General features: G+C 34.3%; 1 protein-coding gene across 2 annotated transcripts; it reads right to left on the reverse strand.

Moving 5' to 3' along the window:
* Positions 1-81: 81 nt before the first annotated feature.
* On the reverse strand, positions 82-20,244 carry LOC132552954 (glycogen synthase kinase-3 beta-like). Of its 2 annotated transcripts, none has more exons than XM_060217154.1 (9): positions 19,875-20,244; positions 14,685-14,875; positions 14,171-14,254; positions 9,794-9,904; positions 8,593-8,723; positions 8,118-8,224; positions 7,426-7,619; positions 4,984-5,170; positions 82-4,506 (listed from the first exon to the last, which is right to left on the reverse strand). In XM_060217154.1, exons 1-9 carry the CDS (start codon positions 19,960-19,962, stop codon positions 4,349-4,351), a joined length of 1,251 nt encoding a protein of 416 aa, XP_060073137.1. In that variant the 5' UTR covers positions 19,963-20,244; the 3' UTR covers positions 82-4,348. The 2 variants fall into 2 exon arrangements, with proteins under 2 accessions (XP_060073137.1, XP_060073136.1); XM_060217153.1 differs by having other exon boundaries at positions 7,417-7,619.
* Between the last annotated feature and the right edge of the window lie 175 nt (positions 20,245-20,419).

Genomic DNA, 20,419 nt, shown 5'->3' on the forward strand with positions numbered 1-20,419 from the left:
CCTTATAAACTTAAGTTGAACAGACACAAATCACAATGTTCATGGCACACTATACTTCACAAAAGAAAACAAGTAAAACTATTTTAATGTTTTTCTTCTTTTATTTACAACTGTAGAATTATGACGACATATATGCATCATGGCCATGTTCTCCCTTCCACCCCACATTCAAACATTGGACTGTCCTTTCCTTGGATTGGGACCAGCTCAATACTGAGTGTTGGGTGTGCCAAGGTATCATAAAACATGGTGGTTCCCACTCATGTTGAATTGGTTTTGTTATCTTTTTCAATGCAATGAAAAAAAAAAATAAAAAAAATAATAATAAAAAGTGATTAATTCACTCAGTATATCGTAATATAACCATGTTAAAAAATCACAAGTTTCGTAATGCACGAAATAGCCATTCTTTACAAGTGAATGAATGGCTTATAAGTAAAAAATCGGACTGTTTACAAACATTTAGCTCTATGACCTGTGAGACTACATCACTTTCATGTGCCTTTGTCAAGTTCCATTCTTATATACTGGTATTTGAGATAGCTATAGTGATTTCAAAATTACTACTTCTTTCATAGAGGGAAAATGCACACGAGACTTAAACGTTGGGATCAAAAGACATGAACCATTTAACATTACCACAATGTAACTGGGTACAACTGCATATTTTACACAATGCTGGAATTGGGGTTTCTGCTATCAGTCATGTAAACAGTATGCTTGAAAATGATATTTGTGAGCACTTGTCTATAGTTTAGTAAATTACACATTTCATTAAAACAAAATCACTAGCAGAACACCTTATATTAAGTGCAGATCATTTTGTTCTTTCAATCACCGATTTTCTAGTGTACAGTACTTCTAGCTCCAATAACTTACAATCAATAAAACATGTCAGATTCATTCAAAAATGAAACTGTTTAACAAACATATCCTGGTACATGGTATTTAAAAGGATAAGCCTCTGATAATGCTTACAAACTTGCTTTCGAAAAATTTTTCCCTTTTTTTAAATTTGTGGATGTCTACCGGTAATCGGAAAAATCAGAAGGATGAAGATTTTTCTGCACCGAAAAATAAGCTTCCGATGTTTTATCATTTTCTGTACCCAAAAATGCGCTTCAGATCATTTGTCCTTTGTATGAGCTGGACTATCATTACAAAAGCAGAGGTCATGACATAAGGAGCACATCGTATGGCAAAGGTATGTACAGTGACCAATTAACGACAATCTGACCGTCATCAATGCATCACATACACTCAAAATAAACCTCTTTTATGTAAATTTTACACACATCGATGATGAAACCTGGTCAAGATTCCAGCGATATTCATCCATCCCTTAAAAAATTCATTCAGCAATATGATGTAATGCCACATTCTGTTTGTCGCAAAAAATAAAACACATTCACTTGTTTATAAAACAAACCACATGTAATTGAAAGTGACATGACTACTATCGCTCTACATTGCTACAGACACATACACAATCACTGAATCACATGATCTGTTAGTATGACTAATTGTCACATTGTGACATGGTATAACGAGGATCACGGTACCATCACGCCACCCCCCTTCACCAATCGGACACTGTTAAAAAGCATAAATTGTCACACATACAAAAACTATCACACTTGTGACAGAGTGAATGCTTTATGAAGTGTAACATAAACACATTCAATTGGTTTTGACTGAATTCTTCATGCAAATCATTAACTTTGGAAAATCTCCCTCGCTCATTACACTTGAAGATGGTGTGATTTTATAGCACAGAACCATACACAGACACCAGTAACATTGGCAGTTGCTACAGAGTTAAAATGTACACAATGATGTTTGTTCACGTTTAGTCTGTGTCTGGAATGGTCGTCTTTTGAAAGATAACATGTTACAACTGTCATAAAATAGAAATTGAAAATTCAATTAAAAAAAATAAAGAAAATGAAAATAACAATGCCTCATTAAAATTTACCAAAAATAAAATCATTTCAATTATCCATACAATATTCAAATAAAAGCTGATAATTTCAATTTGGTAGAGTTTTGAAAATCTGTTTCAAATTTTCGGCTATTCAGTTTCTATGTCAATTAATAAAACAATGTATTTCTCTTTACAATGTAATATTGAAATCACTTGAAACTGATTAATGAATATTCAACAGCTGTAAAGCTGGAAATAATATTCAACAAATACAATCTCTTGTCACATGCACGAATAACTCTTCTCCCACCATTTGTATGTCTACAAAATTTGTCATTTTTTCTCAAATGTAAAATATCTTGTGTATATTTCATGTTACAAAGAACGGCAATAAATTTCGTATACCCCTGACTCTCTGAACACATAGATATTTAAAGAATATACAAAAAGAAAAACAATTTTAATGGTGTCTAGAAAAATCAGAATGTCGTCAAATTTGAGTTGGCACTAGATCAATTCATACAGAGTAGAAGTGGAGCAATGAAAATTGATTACAATAATAACCAAAGACAGTTATCTCCTCTTGGTAAAATCTATACATGTACATCTATTTAAAGAAAAGGAACTTTCCAACAAAAAAATCAGGACACTCCTGACCTTGTCTGATTTCCCACTATACTGGCAATATTAAGTATGTATCTTCACATTTTAGGTAACTTTATAAAATTTGAAAAATATTGGTTTGATGTACCTCTACCTGAATATGGTGTTTTGTTCTCGTTATCAATTTTGTTGTAATCAGCTCTATGTAGAAATTTACTATACATAGCAGATAACAATGTTTGCTTTTCCTCTGTGATTTCATCTCCTTTTCAGACAAATAACATCTTGAAATTTCTTGAAAATAAGATCAGCATCGTCCTATATACTTGTCTTGGTTTACTTCAGATAAAAGATATACTGAGTTTAATTGAATAAAATTTCGTAAAAGAAATACTTGTAACTTGTTTCCATAAAATGTATCCAATAAAACAGGTGAGAGTACAATTTTACAAGATTTTACACCATGCGCATAAAATGTACAACTCTTCATTTTCAAATTATTGAGCATGAAAAGGAAACAATTCAGAACTCTACCTTGAAATGACTACTACTATATAAATACAGACTAAATCTTCATGGAGCAAAATTTCTCTCTTCCTTCTCCACTGTATCAGTCTACTTTTATAAATATTTTCATCAGACATAAAGATTTATTAAAGCATGAACCGACTAAAAACCAATCAATGGTCACCCCATAGATCACCAAAGTCTGCCACAACAGACATAAAAAAAATACATTCATAATTTAAAATCGCATCGGAATATGTTTTCCAATCATTCCAACACATCAGTACTATTACATTCATAGCTATTTTAAGAATTTCGTATTTTCTCACTCTCTCGACCCTCTCATACTAACATGCACAGTTAAATTATGTCCTCGGAGCGAAGATCTCACAGAGAATGTGCCTTCATCACAGGTAGTTTTCTCTTCCAGTAAATGACTTTTCAACGAGCTATATCATTCCTGCAAGGAATTCCAAAATTAAAACGATTTCTTATCATCATTTGGGACCAGCATCCTCAGAAGCTATTCGTTCAAACAGACAGCAGACACTACTTTTACAGCAGACTTGTCATAACATCTCTTAATGACATGTAAATAGTCTTGATAGTCAAATCAAATTAATGACATACACTGACAACATGCTGTCATCCCTACAGAGTGATTATAATCACTAAACCCGATACATTACATCTTTTCTACTTTCGTAGCCTGTAGATTAAAGTGGCATGGCAGCTGGAGTCCTTTCCCTCCTAATGTCATCAAACTTCATCTACACACTACAATTCATCAGTCATTGCCTCGTCAGTCTATCAAGATATGTCAGTCAGGGTTTCACTTGAATTCAAACTACAATTTATAAACCATTATAATAGGTTACTAAGTGTTCTTTTGGTATTAAAATGTAAAATGGTTTCATTGTACCAAGGTTTGTCAAACATTAGTGATATCATGCATCTTATCTCAACACGTGTCTGTCATCTCTTGTTGTTTTTGAAGTGTGCTAAACTATTTTGTCTGTTGTAATGAGAGATGGTCTTTCCTCTAAGAGAGTTTGTACAGCTGTAAAATCCAGAATGATGTTGCCTTCTTGTGATCCTTGCTAACTTTCTGCACATCACAGCAGTCACTCCCATCTTCACAGCTGCTCCTGTTCCACCATCTTAACGGTCACTCCTGTATCTGATCGTTACTGTAGATTCTTATAGTAATATCTGACCATGGTTAAAGTTTCGGTGTCATAACACAAACTTGACTCCCTGTGAGACGAACACTTCAATAAAATTACGCCCCTTTGTCTATGTGGAGAGCGTTAGTTACGCGTTGCCGGCAGCTGCGGCCCCCTGAGTATCAGTGGCATCCCCTCCAGGATTTGCCACACCAGTCTCCGGGGTCCCTCCCCCGGTTGTCGCGTTTGTGCCGCGATAATGTGGAGGTATGAGAACAGTATTCAGTGCCGGTTGAATTTGTATTTCTGAAATAAACAGAAAACAGTTCTTATTTGAAATTTAGAAGTGAATGTACATCACAGTGTTGAATATTTGTTGATTTTCACAAAACCTGTAAATTTTCATTTTTGCGAGATCTTTATTTTTCTTTTGTTTAGAATGGAATGAAAATGTAGAAAAATAAAGAATAGAGAAATGAAGAAAGAAAATTAAATCAGTAGAGAATACATTGTCTGTTTTTATGTCATGTCATACTAAGGATTGTTTATCAGGCTAGCAAAATTCTATTCTCACAATTTTTTTGCTTAAATCAAGTGATATGATAAACAGAATCTAACATCAATTTCTATTTTAAACTTTTTATGATTTTTTTTTTCCCCAATTAATCTTGCCGGAATTTAAATAAAATAAACCACCAGGAGTTTCTCCATAACCTCATGTATACAGAACTCATGTAAAACCCTTTATCTAAGTTTTTTATTGTCTTCATCAAGTCCGTCTACCTTGCTGAGTAAAGTTGAATAAAGGTGGCAGTTCCTTGCCACTGGGAAGTCGTGTTGAAGATTTTCGTAGCTCATCAAAGAATGTATGTGCACATGCTTCAAGGGGGCTGATCCGGGAGCCAGGTGTATACTCCAGGAGTCGACTGACCAACTGTATGGCCTCGGCGGGAGTGCGTGGCCGAAACACCTAGTATAGAGAAAAGAAGGCAGGAGTCAAAACCATCTCAATAGGTCGACGAAAACACAGACAACATCTACTGGAATCACTACCTTCCTTTCATGTTTTAGTTGTCAACTACTTTGTTTGAGAGAATCTGTGAGAACGTAACTTCCAAAAGAATTTAAAGACAAAAGACCACTGGTGTGGTAACGTCATTTCATGTTATCTTTTATTTCTCATCAACTGATGAAACGTTGCTGACAACTTCATCACAAATTTCCAAAGTACCAACTTGTTTTGACAGCATGATAAACATAACTGAATGATGATATAGAAAACAGCAGTTACATGTTAAGCAAGATAATGTTCCTTTGTAGACACAAAGTGATTTAGAAAATAGTCAGAAGACATTTACATGAAATTCACATGACTGACAATGCTGAAGGCAACACACCATCACCTGATTTTCAAGTAATCTGTTTAAATGAGAATTATTACAAATTGGTAATATCGTGAAAACTTTATATTAAATTTTTGAGTACAGTCTCCTCTTCATATTTGTAAGCATCAGTTCCCTTTCTTACGAAAGTGGTGAAAATTTCTAAAAACTTCCCAAAAATTTACTTAATTCTTAATATACTTTTAAATGGACACTTTCTTCAAACAATGGCCATTATTACCATAATTTTATATTGAGCTATATTGAAAATGATTTTGACATACATCCAAATACATATATTGTTTTCAGTGATAATTCATTGATAAGATACTGGTGTTCAACTTTAATATATATAATGCCAGGAAAAAGAGTGAAAATTTATCTCTATCTTTATATTAACAGGAACATTCACTGCAAAAGGGAAAATTGTGGATTAAGAAGAAATTCACTACAAAGTAATTTCACACATCAGGGAAGAGTAAATGGGATGAAGATTGGATTCTAGATGAGAAGATGGGTAAAGGCTATAATGGTTTAAAAATTCAAGCATAGTTACTTTCAGAATATTTTGTAAGCAGATGAAATTTACAGAAATCATGACAACGAAATGAAATCACATGTCTGCTCTCAAAGTTGATGTATGTAATGCCATGTGCTGACAGCTTAATGTTCAATTTCTATACCAATTATGATAAAGACAATTAATGAGAAACTTCACTTCCTACAACTTTAATCAAGTAGAAATGTTCTGGTAAAAATTGAATAATTTCATATTGATAGCTTGATTATTTTTCAAGTTTTCCTTTAAAAGAAATTTTTCATCAACAATTAATGAATTGACAACAAACAAGGAGTACAAAAAAAATTATAATAAAGGTTAAATGTTCCCAAAAGTACAGAAAATGTAGTGGAAGTTGTAACAGCTTTAAACAAAATGTTTTAATTTCGAGATTGAAATTTTCAGAATGTAATCAACTCAAACAATGTTAATATTCCATAGACATATAAATGAATTTTCTGCACCTTTGAGAATTAAACTGAGGTAATTAATAATAAATTGAAAATCAAGTTTTAGTCAGCTGACTATTATTAAGCAAAAAATAATAGAAAGTACATTCTATGTAGGAAAAGAGGAAATAGGTTTCATTATCAAAGCAAATAATATATCACATTAGTGACAATCACCGATTCAAATGTCTAAATGTTTTGTTCTTCTCTTGTTAGTTAAATATTTCAAATTTTTATCAAATACCCAAAGTTTCTTTTATCTATGAACTAAATTTCACTTCACTCCTTACTTGTCTCGCATCATTGAAGGGGAGTAAAACTGTCAGGTAAAAACTAGGAATAAAACGTAACACTACAAAATCTATTTCTAGTACGGCTGACCTGTCTTTCACCATGCATGTCCATCACAAAACGTATTCACAAACACAGTTAGGTCTGACAACGTCTCAATGGTGGCAACAGTATTTCTCTAGCACGACAAGTTCATTTTCTATAATCCCGAAAACTAATCATTTCAGAGTGGTAGCTGGCTTCGAAACTTTTTAAAGTCATCTAGCAACAGAATATTTAGAATCTCCTCTCCTTAAAATTTTCACATTTTCCATTTTCTTTTCTGAATCAACTAGGACCTGACAATTTTATTAAAATTATTTTTCCATTGTGAATGATTTCTAAAAAAAAAAAAAAAAAAATCCATGTGAATTATTTTCTTTTTACTAAACATAAAACTGATGCACAGCAGTGTCCCATTGTACCATACCATAGCCGGTGAACATGTGGACTGTGAAATGCCCAGGTCGACTATACATTGATGTTTAAAACTCACGGTAAGTACCTTTGACCAGGGATGCGCTCTGATTTGGGGGAATTTAAACTCTGTGTAATTAGGGTTCATCTCACGAATCTGTTCCCGTGTGGGTGTGCCAAGGACTTTAATGATTTCAACCAGCTGGTCCACACCACTGTCGCCAGGGAAAATTGGTTGTCCTAGCAACAGCTCAGCCAATACACAACCAGCTGACCACACATCTACAAATCAAGAGAAGTAACAAGATGTAACAGATCCAATTTCCAGTTATCTATCAAGCGAACAACAGACTATTAATAAATAAAATAATGAATTATTCAAAAATATACATTTTGTCGTTTTATTTTGTAAAAATGTAATTACCTTTTTTATCATGTAATATGTCCAGAGTGCTTGTTGGTAAATAACTATGGTACTCAAGAAAATATAGTTTAATTCTACTTCATAAAATACAGACATTTGTGTACTCCATTTTGTCTTAAATCTGTAAATGATTAAATGTGTTAAAACAAAAATATGCTTAAGCTACCTGTTTCGGAGGATTCAAATTCAACCTAGAATTTTTAAAACTTTGTCAATGAAAATGTGACTGGATGATTTGAAGAAAATATGTAAACGTTAAAAAAAGGCTGTATCTATGTGTGTATGAAAAAGATATTAAGAAAAGAAAAATCTATTTAAAGATGCCGGTGTTAACAAACCAGTAAAGTTCTACATACCTATCTGACAAGTATAGTCAGTTGCACCAAATATCAACTCTGGTGCACGGTAATACCGTGAACATATGTAAGAAACATTGGGCTCCCCGCGAACTAAAACTTTAGCACTGAAATACAATGTAGTCTTATATTATACACTGGATAAACAATACCAACCTATACATATTGGGAGAAATAGAAATACCAAAATCAGAACTCGATCCTATCATTGAGCATATTATCATTATACAACTACATATCAAATTATAGATCTACACTTCTATCTGTTAAAGAATAAATAAGCAAAATCAAAATCATGGTGGAAAGGAGGACAAGAGAATAATTAAATAATGGGAAATTACAAAATTTCAGATCTTCCAACATTAAATTTTGAAGAAATAGTCACATTTGATATTATTTCTAGAGTTGGTCAATTCTAGTCAAGGGATTATAGTTATTATAAAAAGTCACATGGGACAAACTCTGCTGTACTTACCTCCCAAAATCACAGAGTTTAAGAATACCAGACTCTGGGTCAAGTAGAAGGTTTTGTGGCTTGATATCACGATGACAGACTCCTTGACTATGGATGTAAGCAAGGCTTCTAAATAACTGGTACATGTATAGCTGTAACAAAACCACAAGTCAAGCTGTTAATAATTATCACAGAATTACAGTCCCTAACACAATACACCAAATCTCAGATACAGATGGCACCTATCATCTTCGGAAAGTGTTTAGATTGTCCTAGAAAATTGGAAAGAATACTATAAACGTGCATATATCAGAAGCAATGTAATTATTTGCTGTGATCATTCTGCACTAAAATTTGATAGTGCTAATTTCAATTTTATTATATCTTAATTCATATTGCAATTATCATGGATGCCCTAATCTATCAGTAAGTATTCATGTGTCAAAAATTCTACTGCACCAAATTGATTACATTCACAGTAACCAAAATGTTACAGCTTTTAGAATTGGACAAAATTTAGAGTACAATCTTTGTAGTTACCTGACAAGATGTCTCCGAAACCATTTTCAAAATCTTTGACAAAAGCTGGATTACTTCATTAATAAATGTCACCCAACATTTTACTGGAAGTGTAACTAGCAGTAAGATTACATACTAAAACAGTGCTCCAGATAACTTTTTGACATGTGGGGTTTTCACTCCTACCTTTATAAATTGAGGGGTTTTTTCACCCCTGCCTTCATCAAGTGTATGGGTTTTTCCATATTAGGGTAACACTGAATTTGTAAACATTTTTGACCGCGCCATATTTGCTATGCGACTGGTTTATAATCACGATCAAGAAAGCGCTTGTTACGAGTTTCGTTTACTTGATAAGTGTCTGTTTGACTTAGATTATTGAGTTTTCTAACTACGTAATATTGGAGCCGGACATTGACGCAGAGTCCGGATTTCGCACGGGTTAATGACGCAAATCTAATTTTTTTCCTAGCGTGAAATTAGAAATATTGTGCGTGAAAACGCATTCACGCAGGCTATCTGGAGCACTGCTAAAATATTGAAAATTGTGTATAGTTTTTGTGTGATGTCTGTCTCTATACAAACTCACCTTGACATATATAATGGGTACAGTTTGTGTATGACGTCTCTCTCTGTACAAACACACCTTGATATATATAATGGGTATGGTTTGTGTGTGACGTCTCTCTCTGTACAAACTCACCTTGATATATATAATGGGTATGGTTTGCTTGCTTTTACTGTAATGTCTGGCTACTCTATACACTGTCTCAGGGACATACTCCAGCACTAGATTCAAATACACTTCATCTTTCTGAAAAATGAAAACATGTAATATGAAAAATTATGAACACATTTTGATGTTTGAAATCATGACACAAGGTTACTTCACAATGTGATGGTGCCATCACAATACTGCTGCAAAACATGCACTCAAGTCTTTTTCTAAGTTATGACTGAACCAAATGAACTGTTCTCTGATAGTATCCATGATTAACCAAAGCGACTGTTCTCTGATAGCATCCATGGTTAACCAAAGCGACTGTTCTCTGATAGCATCCATGGTTAACAAAAGGAACTGTTCTCTGATAGTATCCACTGTTAACCAAAGGAACTGTTCTCTGATAGTATCCACTGTTAACCAAAGGAACTGTTCTCTGATAGTATCCATGGTTAACAAAAGGAACTGTTCTCTGATAGTATCCATGGTTAACCAAAGGAACTGTTCTCTAATAGTATCCATGCTTAACCAAAGGAACTGTTCTCTGATAGTATCCATGGTTAACAAAAGGAACTGTTCTCTGATAGCACCCATTGTTAATCAAAGGAACTGTTCTCTGATAGTATCCATTGTTAACAAAGGAACTGTTCTCTGATAGTATCCATTGTTAACAAAGGAACTGTTCTCTGATAGTATCCATGGTTAACAAAAGGAACTGTTTTCTGATAGTATCCATGGTTAACAAAAGGAACTGTTCTCTGATAGCACCCATTGTTAATCAAAGGAACTGTTCTCTGATAGTATCCATTGTTAACAAAGGAACTGTTCTCTGATAGTATCCATTGTTAACAAAGGAACTGTTCTCTGATAGCATTCATTGTTAACCATTGTTATCCATTGTTAACAAATTCAGGTTAACCAAAACTGTTCTCTGATCCATTGTTAGCATATCCATTGTTAACAAAAGGAACTGTTCTCTGATAGTATCCATTGTTAACAAAAGGAACTATTCTCTGATAGCATTCATTGTTAACAAAAGGAACTGTTCTCTGATAGTATCCATTGTTAACAAAAGGAACTGTTCTCTGATAGTATCCATTCTTAACCAAAGAGACTGTTCTCTGATAGTATCTACTGTTAACCAAAGGAACTGTTCTCTGATAGTATCCACTGTTAACCAAAGGAACTGTTCTCTGATAGCATTCATTGTTAACAAAGGAACTGTTATCTGATAGCATCCATTGTTAACAAAGGAACTGTTCTCTAATAGTATCCATTGCTAACAAAGGAACTGTTCTCTGATAGTATCCATTGTTAACAAAGGAACTGTTCTCTGATAGTATCCATTGTTAACAAAGGAACTGTTCTCTGATAGTATCCATTGTTAACAAAGGAACTGTTCTCTGATAGTATCCATTGTTAACAAAGGAACTGTTCTCTGATAGTATCCATTGTTAACAAAGGAACTGTTCTCTGATAGCACCCATTGTTAATCAAAGGAACTGTTCTCTGATAGTATCCATTGTTAACCAAAGGAACTGTTCTCTGATAGCATTCATTGTTAACCAAAGGGACTGTTCTCTGATAGTATCCACTGTTAACCAAAGGAACTGTTCTCTGATAGTATCCACTGTTAACCAAAGGAACTGTTCTCTGATAGTATCCATTGTTAACAAAGGAACTGTTCTCTGATAGTATCCATTGTTAACAAAGGAACTGTTCTCTGATAGTATCCATTGTTAACAAAGGAACTGTTCTCTGATAGTATCCTTGGTTAACAAAAGGAACTGTTCTCTGATAGCATTCATTGTTAACCAAAGGAATGTTCTCTGATAGTATCCATGGTTAACCAAAGGAACTGTTCTCTGATAGTATCCACTGTTAACCAAAGGAACTGTTCTCTGATAGTATCCACTGTTAACCAAAGGAACTGTTCTCTGATAGTATCCACTGTTAACCAAAGGAACTGTTCTCTGATAGTATCCATTGTTAACAAAGGAACTGTTCTCTGATAGTATCCATTGTTAACCAAAGGAACTGTTCTCTGATAGCATTCATTGTTAACCAAAGGGACTGTTCTCTGATAGTATCCATGGTTAACCAAAGGAACTGTTCTCTGATAGCATTCAGTGTTAACCAAAGGGACTGTTCTCTGATAGTATCCATGGTTAACCAAAGGAACTGTTCTCTGATAGCATTCAGTGTTAACCAAAGGGACTGTTCTCTGATAGTATCCATGGTTAACCAAAGGAACTGTTCTCTGATAGTATCCATTGTTAACAAAAGGAACTGTTCTCTGATAGTATCCATTCTTAACCAAAGAGACTGTTCTCTGATAGTATCCACTGTTAACCAAAGGAACTGTTCTCTGATAGTATCCACTGTTAACCAAAGCGACTGCTCTCTGATAGTATCCACTGTTAACCAAAGGAACTGTTCTCTGATAGTATCCACTGTTAACCAAAGGAACTGTTCTCTGATAGTATCCACTGTTAACCAAAGCGACTGCTCTCTGATAGTATCCACTGTTAACCAAAGGAACTGTTCTCTGATAGTTTTCTTATACAGGCAGTTGCCAAGTCACTGTACACTGTATGTTAATACCTAATGGGGTATCGGTTTTAGTTGATGAATTTCTTGCTAAGTTTGGAACATAACTCTTTGGTGATATCTCAACTTTAAAATGATTATGCAGTTCTCCAATTGCTAAAAAACACCTGATAAAAGTGTCAGTTTCCAAAGAGTATTGATTGTTAACCCAAAGGGCAGTAGTCTGATAGTATTGATTATTAAATGAAGGGACTGTTCTCCGACAGTATCGAATAGAACTGTTATCTGTTATATCACCACCCCCCCCCCCCCAACAATTCCACCGGGGGTAAATAAAATATACCAAGGGGACTATTCTCTGATGTTATCATCAAAGTGTTTTTGTACCAACATCTCTGGACTTCCCATCTACAAACAATTCACAAGGGAATTTAACAATTCCCTGTTAATCCAATCTAATTCTTGTACTAAGACAGAATAACATCAATCGACAGAGCTAAGGAGTTCCAACATTGTGAACCAGGAATCTAAGCATCGGTAAATGTTCCACAAAGATTTTTTTATTTCTTTTTTTCTTTTTTCAATTTCAAACACAAAGCAAGCATAATTTACAACCTATAATTTCATAAATCTAATTTAAGTTTCTGTTCTCAGAAAAAGGGAGAGAAAAAAAGTTGATATCCTGAGTTGAGTTTAGAAAGACAGTGAACAGAACATGATGTCTTAAATCATCTTGAAGTGGCCAAGAACACAGTACGAGTCGGACACAGAAAATCAATATCTAGGAAGAGCATGAAGGGGATTTCCTCTCCTGAGACATACACTGTGAACAATATATGTACAAAATGCTACCATTTAATGGTCTCTAGTCTCTCAACATTAGTAGGGGTCTTGAGATACAAATAAGGCCACATCTTAAGCTAACTTCATTTTATGTGCCTTACTAATTGAGGCACTTACAGCTAATTATTTGAATAAAATCACCTGAAAAAGCATCATAAGTGCTAAAAGGACCTTTACTTAAGAGTGACAAATGCTATTAAACAAAGGATTTCTTTTTGTCTACAGTCCTCAAGATCACTTGAAAGAGATTAAACCTGGAAAAATCTGCCCTATCCATCCTGGGATAGTTTAAGGGGATAACATATTACTTCTTACTGTTGAGGGATTGGCTTCCTATACAACATTGAAATTACTTGTTTATTTCAACATTTGCTTGTCTACAGTTTTTTAATGTGATGTTTCCTTGTATTAACTGGTAGCTATCTTAGTGAACAATATAAGGGAGGCCAGTCAGCTGCCATTGGCATGGGTAGGGAGCATTGAACTAGGGACTGAAGGAGCACTGAACCAGGGACTGAAGGAGCATTGAACCAGGGACCGAGGGAGCACTGAACAAGGGACCGGGGGAGCACTGAACCAGGGACTGAGGGAGCACTGAACCAGGGACCGAGGGAGCACTGAACCAGGGACCGAGGGAGCACTGAATCAGGGACCGAGGGAGCACTGAACCAGGGACTTAGGGAGCACTGAATCAGGGACTTTTTCTTTTGATATAATTTCTAATATTTTCTGGATAGATTTGCACAGCTGACCACATCCTTACTGAACGTTTAGAAAATATAAGTCAATTTTTTTTTTTACAGTTTGATAAAAACTGACTGAAAATTTATGTACTTTTTGAATATCACGATACTGATAAACAGCACATATCTATACAATACACAAGAAATTATAGTGATATGATACTGTATATAGCTGCTACACTAATATGTATCATACCTTGGAACAATAATAGTTTCTACTTACCTTATCACCTGATGAATAAAAGAAAAATTTTAACAGGACTATATTCTGGTGCTCAAGCTTTCTCATTATCTGCAATTCTCGATTCTGAAAACATAAAAAAAATTGAAATCAATGAAACGGACATTCTAACTAAGGTCTTGCTTTGCATAGAAGCAATTGTTTGCAATCACAACATAACCCTGCATTGTTTTGTGTACATTGTGTTCAAGATTTTTCAACTCGAAATTATATTAACTGGAATTCATTTCAGTATCAAACATTTTTCACACTAAATGTTTAAACACCAGGTACAAGGCAACATGGTATATTAATAAAGAGTGAAATATGTTTCTTTATAACACAAGATGGAAAGATCCATTTAAATTTGGAAATATTGGCCAGACAAAAATATTTTACCCAATTACGATAATCAAGATATAACTTGTCTGGTGATGTTAACTGCAGTTAGGATGCATGGGCCATCCCTAATGGTGATAAACACTGATTTTAAAATCTGAAAGTTTACACAACTTACCTTAAAGCGCCGGTCCTGAAGAACCTTTTTAATGGCGACATGTTCTGATGACTCGACTAGTTTGGCCTGGTACACAACTCCAAATGAGCCATTACCAATTACCTTGGCATCTGTGTAGGAGACTTCCTGGGGACGGTCGGGTCCGGTGCCCGCCGTAGCAACAACGGTCGTTATTTTGTTTCCATCTTTGCCTGCAAAATTGAATTAAAACTGCTTAAAATTGAATATTTGCTTTCAAATTTGATACTAGAGCAGATATATACATATATATACCTTTAGTAAACAACACAAATTAAAAGGAATTGTAAGATATAGCATGTGTAAACTAACTCTTGAATATTTATCTACTTGGGAAATCTTAATTGACGCCAATTGCAAAAGACTGTCATAAAACTGATGCAAACTTTGAATTCCTAAATAAACGTCGACCTTGATGCATGCGCTGTTGTGCATAAATTTGTGTCATACAATCGTGCTACGGGTACTAAAACTTATATGTACAATAAGGATTACCTTAACTTATACCATTCCTGTCATAAGAATATTTATAAGGAAATTGCCCCCAATCTTATCTAAAATGTAACCTTTATTAGTTTAAACTTTAACGTTTATTAATTTGCAACTGCAATCTGAAGTACATAGAGATCTCAATGTTCAAATACTTAAACACTGTAACAATGTGCAGACAATCAATAAAACTCCAATCAAGTAGCAAAGACCATCTCATCACTGCTAGCGCCAGTATCTTGTTTCATGTGCTGGTATCAGTTACTTTATTATGAAATTAAAAATTTATCCCCTTGTAGAGCTAGCAGGTAAAGGTAGGAGTCTTAGTGAAACATCAACCATTATACAACACAGGTATTCAGTTTTTTTCCACTTCATTTTTACAAGCGCAGCTTGTGCCTTCATTAATTGGGAAGATGTAGCAGGATTTTCTGAGAAACTAGGGAAATATTTTATCTTCATTTTTGAAAAAAAAACCCACTCTTTTTGACAATGTAGGGAAATGGCAGGTGTAGTAAATTTGTCTACAAATCTACTTTTGTTTACATGCAAAAATCTAGATCTATTGACACCAGACAGTAAAGTTATAAACAAAATTTTAAGAAATCGCTTTAAAAAAATTGTCTAAGGATTTTACGAGGACTTGTCTTTGGTCTTTATATCTAGGAAATAAGCTGTGGTATTTTATTCAAAATTACTGATGAAAAAAAGATGATTACAATAATAGTTTTTCCTTCAGAAATTGTTACAATTTGTTTTTTTTTTTTTTAATTTCTATACATCAGTATCTGACCCTAAAGGTGATGTTATGGACATAGTGACACACGACATTGTGTACAGTGATTTTTTGGGACTTAATTTGGAGTCCTGGGCTATGATTTTCCTGTGGGCTCAACCAAACTTTTGAGAACCCTTTGCCACCATGTCTATAAGTAGTGGGATTCATCATAATTTTGGGATGTTTTGGACTTCCTTAAAAACAACCCTACAAAAATTACTGGTGTACACAGGCATTTTTGATAATTCTTGCTATAATGTTTTATTTCACTAATAATAATAATAAAAAAAACATCTTCCCAGTTTTTTTAAAAGATTAACAATTTAAAACAGACTCCGACTGACACAGGTTGTAGAAAGAACACTACTGACAGATAAATGGCAGTGCAACACAGCTCTACATGAAAGGACCAAATAATGTCCAGTGCAGCAAAACTGAAGTAGAAACTCTAAAGTCACCAGAACAACTTTTGTGCCTCAGAGAAGTTGATCAGATCTTTGCAATGCAAAGGAAATGTAATTTTCTGGTCGTGTGATCACAGGGCTGGTGATCTGCTGTCAAGACTGTCTGAGTCCAAAGCACAAGAACACAAAACATTGATTAAAAAGTCTACTCACATCGCCATTTGAAAGCATTTCGAGCTACTTGTATGCATATTGTGTAGTATCCTTACGGTCCTAGCTTCCTCCCCAGGTAATTGACTAATTGTTATTCATCTTATTGTGATAGCCAATTGTCTTATGTTAACTTTGCTTCACAGACATAATTTACATACAATCCTAATTTGGTGAACATTCAATTAAGAGTATTAAGACAAAAGGATTCAGTCAATAACCTTTCTGATTCTCTGAGGAAAGAAGACATGCGGGTCTTCGCTGAAGAAAATCAGCTGAATAGATACACAGAGCAAAAAGATAGCCCTGTTATCATATTAAAAGGACACCATTTCATTTGATAATTAATGATCAGGTGCATTCCAAAATTACGTTTGATTAATGGTAGACTGGTTGTGATATAGCTATTGCCAATTTTCTGCTTGTTTTTAAAATAAAAATTTAAAATATCGGAGCCTGTAGGGTGATCATGATTTTATAAATTTTTCCTTGAAAATTACAATAAATTTAAAGCAATGCAGCACAATTTTAATTAGAGGCAATAAGCCATGACTACTGGTAACAACACTGGTTTTTTTTAGTAACCTTATATTTAGATGGAGAAAATAAGAAAATTTATGTACTGTGGCTAGTAATTTACAAACATTTTGAAAAGCAGGAAAGTTATGCATGATATATGCTTTCCACCCCATTTAATTTAGGATGTCTTAGTGTAGCATGCATAGGTTCTTAAAACTCATTCCTTGTCACATGTGAGTGTGATACAATTTCATTTAAAATGATATCAAAACAATCACTACAATGACAAAGTACACTTACATCTCAATTGGGGAATTTTACTGATGACAATAACAACTTATTTCATAATTGAATCTGATGCTAATTATTACTATTATGAAAACAAACTTATAATAATCATGAAATCAAACAAGCTACTGTAATATTAATAATTTACCAGATCTACATTGATGCCATATCTATTTATTTACATTCTGTGTCTTGTTCAAAATTTTCATTCTGATATTATGTCAAAGATTTTATATTCAATCATTCAAACTCACAATAATGTCACTATTTTCTCTTGCTGCAGTGTTTCAATTTAAGTACGATAAATACCTATTGGTACATTTAATAGGTATAAATTCATGTTTTACAGCCTCAGCAGTAGTCCCAAAGAATGATTCATAGCTACAATTTTGTAGGTCACAAATGCAAAAGGCTGGGAAATAAATCAAACAGGACAGGTCTAGGCTGCTTTAGGAACTTAAATTAAAGCTTTAGTATGTGTACTGCAGTGCATTGAACCTGCTGCCTAATACCTAATTAGTGTCAATTCTAAGACATGGTTGGGGTGTAGGGAGCCGATCACGATTCTACAGGCCAGACTGTCAGCGAGATACTTAAATAGCAAGATCCCCTTGGAATATTTCAGTTTTTTGGTGTTTTTTTTAAAATAATGTTACAAATGATTTGTTAAGGAGTGGCATTACAAAATTTTCTAAAATGAACTATGAATGCCTTCTTTGGGTTAGACTTCCTTCAATTTCAAATTTCATTGAAATCTAGGTATTTTGCTCAAGTTCTAAAGACAAAATTGATAAATTGCATTAGTTGTTAGTAACAAGCCTAACCTTCCAGAAACTTGAATGGAGAAATCCAATGAGATTTACATGAAGATCTAATGGGTAATGGCGTTATCTTTCATCATTCTACATATTTCTACAGCATGTTGATTACATTAGCAACAGAAAGCACATGCAAGTCATACAGAAATACTGTCTGATGCACAGAATTTACGCAAAACTGATATAACGACAACCTTCATGCGTGCCAAGATATGTTTCAAAAATGAATTTAGCAGGACTGATTACTCTGGATGGATAACATATGTATTAATTACTGTACCTGTATCAATCGCATTTAAATGATTTATGGTCGAGGGTTAAAAATCAAGTTGGATTTGGATGTCACTTCATGATGTCCAATAGAAAAGGCTTTGGATTCATTAACTCATAATACTTTACATTCGAATGTATAGCTCTAGTTTGTAGTCATGTAAATTCAGTTCTATTTAAAGCTAACAGTGAGAGTTCAAAATGACAAAAAAACATGAACAAAGTTTTAGATTTAAAAATGTTTCATAGATGTCTCCCAGATGACAAAATCTTCTTGTCAGCATATCTAAGGATGGATAAAAACATATTCCTGTCAAGTGTCCAGACAGCAATGAAACCTGGATCTCTAATGTGATAATCCATGCCATCATATAGCCGAAGAACAATGACCAGTTCCCTTTCCCCTCGTACCCATTTTTTCTCAGGTTCCTAAATCTCAACTGGAGACTCTAAATACCATGACCTGAAAGATATCTTTTGATGTTTTTGTGTGATAGTCTTTGGTTCTATCAGCTGAGGTACAGAAGTACACAATCAGCTGAGTGAAATAGTGTTTTTAACAATATGAAACTCTAATCACACATGCCCTCTACATCTCCACACGTGATAAGGGCATCTTTAGTTATAAAAACCCTGATGTTTCATTTTTGAATTGGCAATGCCAAGAGATAGCATGCGTCAAGCAGATGGAAAACTTGTAACCAATTTATTTGAAAGTATTTTGTATGAATTTGTATATGGTAGTGACATTTCAAGGTCTGTAAAGGAAATGTGTCTAAATCCCCAAGTTATAATCAATTCCATATAATACCTGTCCTGGAAAGACATTAATAGGTACTTAAAGGCATCAAATAACATTTTTAAAAACTTACATCGTCTGTATCTAAATCCATTTGACAAGCTCAAGTTGTATATTACTCTAGTTTAACTCACATTTTTTCATGTGACAGTTAAACGTTTTCTAACATGTAAAATGTCTGGGGATTCGAGGTTTGGAATGTCGATGAAATATCTACAAGATTCAGTTTGAATTATATTGAAATTATCTTAATCGTAAGACAGTTAAATACGTACAAGTAATCTTGTTATGTTTTATCAAGGGAGATACCCAAAATTTGACTTCTTGAATAATTATGATAAATATGATAAGTACTGGTTACCATGTACACATTGTCAATGTCATTCAAATAGAGATTTGCCAGAGGTAGTAAACAGACATACGGGCCTAAGTGTGAATATTAATACATTTCATAATATTTTGGGTAAACGAGTTCCATCTGTGAGGAAGAAACAGGTAAAATAAGGGTAATTTGTACAACCATTCTCGACAACAGGCGGTCGCCATCTTGTTTCCGTGACCCATTTATATGCTACTGATGTAGAATTGACCACTTACTGAACCCTGTTTTCACCCCTCCAAATGAGGCATGAGCACCACTTTTTCCAGCATCGGTTATGGAAGTTGTCCTCGGACGACCACTCATAATTATATGTATTCTTAAGTCATCAAGAGAGAGTACATTTATTCAGTTCCAAGGCCACAATATTACATCTCCCAATGGCGCTCTCGTAAAATTCCGTCGGACAAAATGTCAAGAAACCTGTCGCAGAATCAGCGTTGATAAGGGTTCAGAGCGATCATAGGTCCAAATAATAGTGAAGGAGGGTGTCCTAAGTCCTCCAAAGACATGAATAACAGTGTGATGTTGAAATCCTTCACATCTATTCACTATTTCTCCCGTGTAACCATACAATGGTATGCAAATTTGGTTTCCAATGGCTGATCTGCTGTGACGGATGAGCTATCTCCGAGACTTATTCGTGAATGTGCGGTGGCGAGCAGGACCAATCAAAAGCGTTAAATGACATGTCGGAATAACCCGTACGTTGTTCGGCTGTTTCCGCAAACCCACAAAATCTATGACGTAAACAAAAGGTGCT

The sequence above is a fragment of the Ylistrum balloti genome, unplaced genomic scaffold (assembly GCF_031769215.1).
Source record: "Ylistrum balloti isolate Yb309-2 unplaced genomic scaffold, AGI_CSIRO_Ybal_v1 Utg370288, whole genome shotgun sequence".
NCBI lineage: Eukaryota > Metazoa > Mollusca > Bivalvia > Pectinida > Pectinidae > Ylistrum > Ylistrum balloti.

What these genes read in the sequence shown, in the direction of transcription:
- LOC132552954 (XM_060217153.1), bottom strand. Translation starts at nt 19,962, where the DNA reads ATGAGTGGTCGTCCGAGGACAACTTCCATAACCGATGCTGGAAAAAGT. An exon ending in TTCAGGACCGGCGCTTTAAG is followed by an intron (nt 14,255 to 14,684) that starts GTAAGTTGTGTA and finishes TTATGTTTTCAG; the next exon opens with AATCGAGAATTGCAGATAAT. An exon ending in AAACTCTGTGATTTTGGGAG is followed by an intron (nt 8,225 to 8,592) that starts GTAAGTACAGCA and finishes ATTGTATTTCAG; the next exon opens with TGCTAAAGTTTTAGTTCGCG.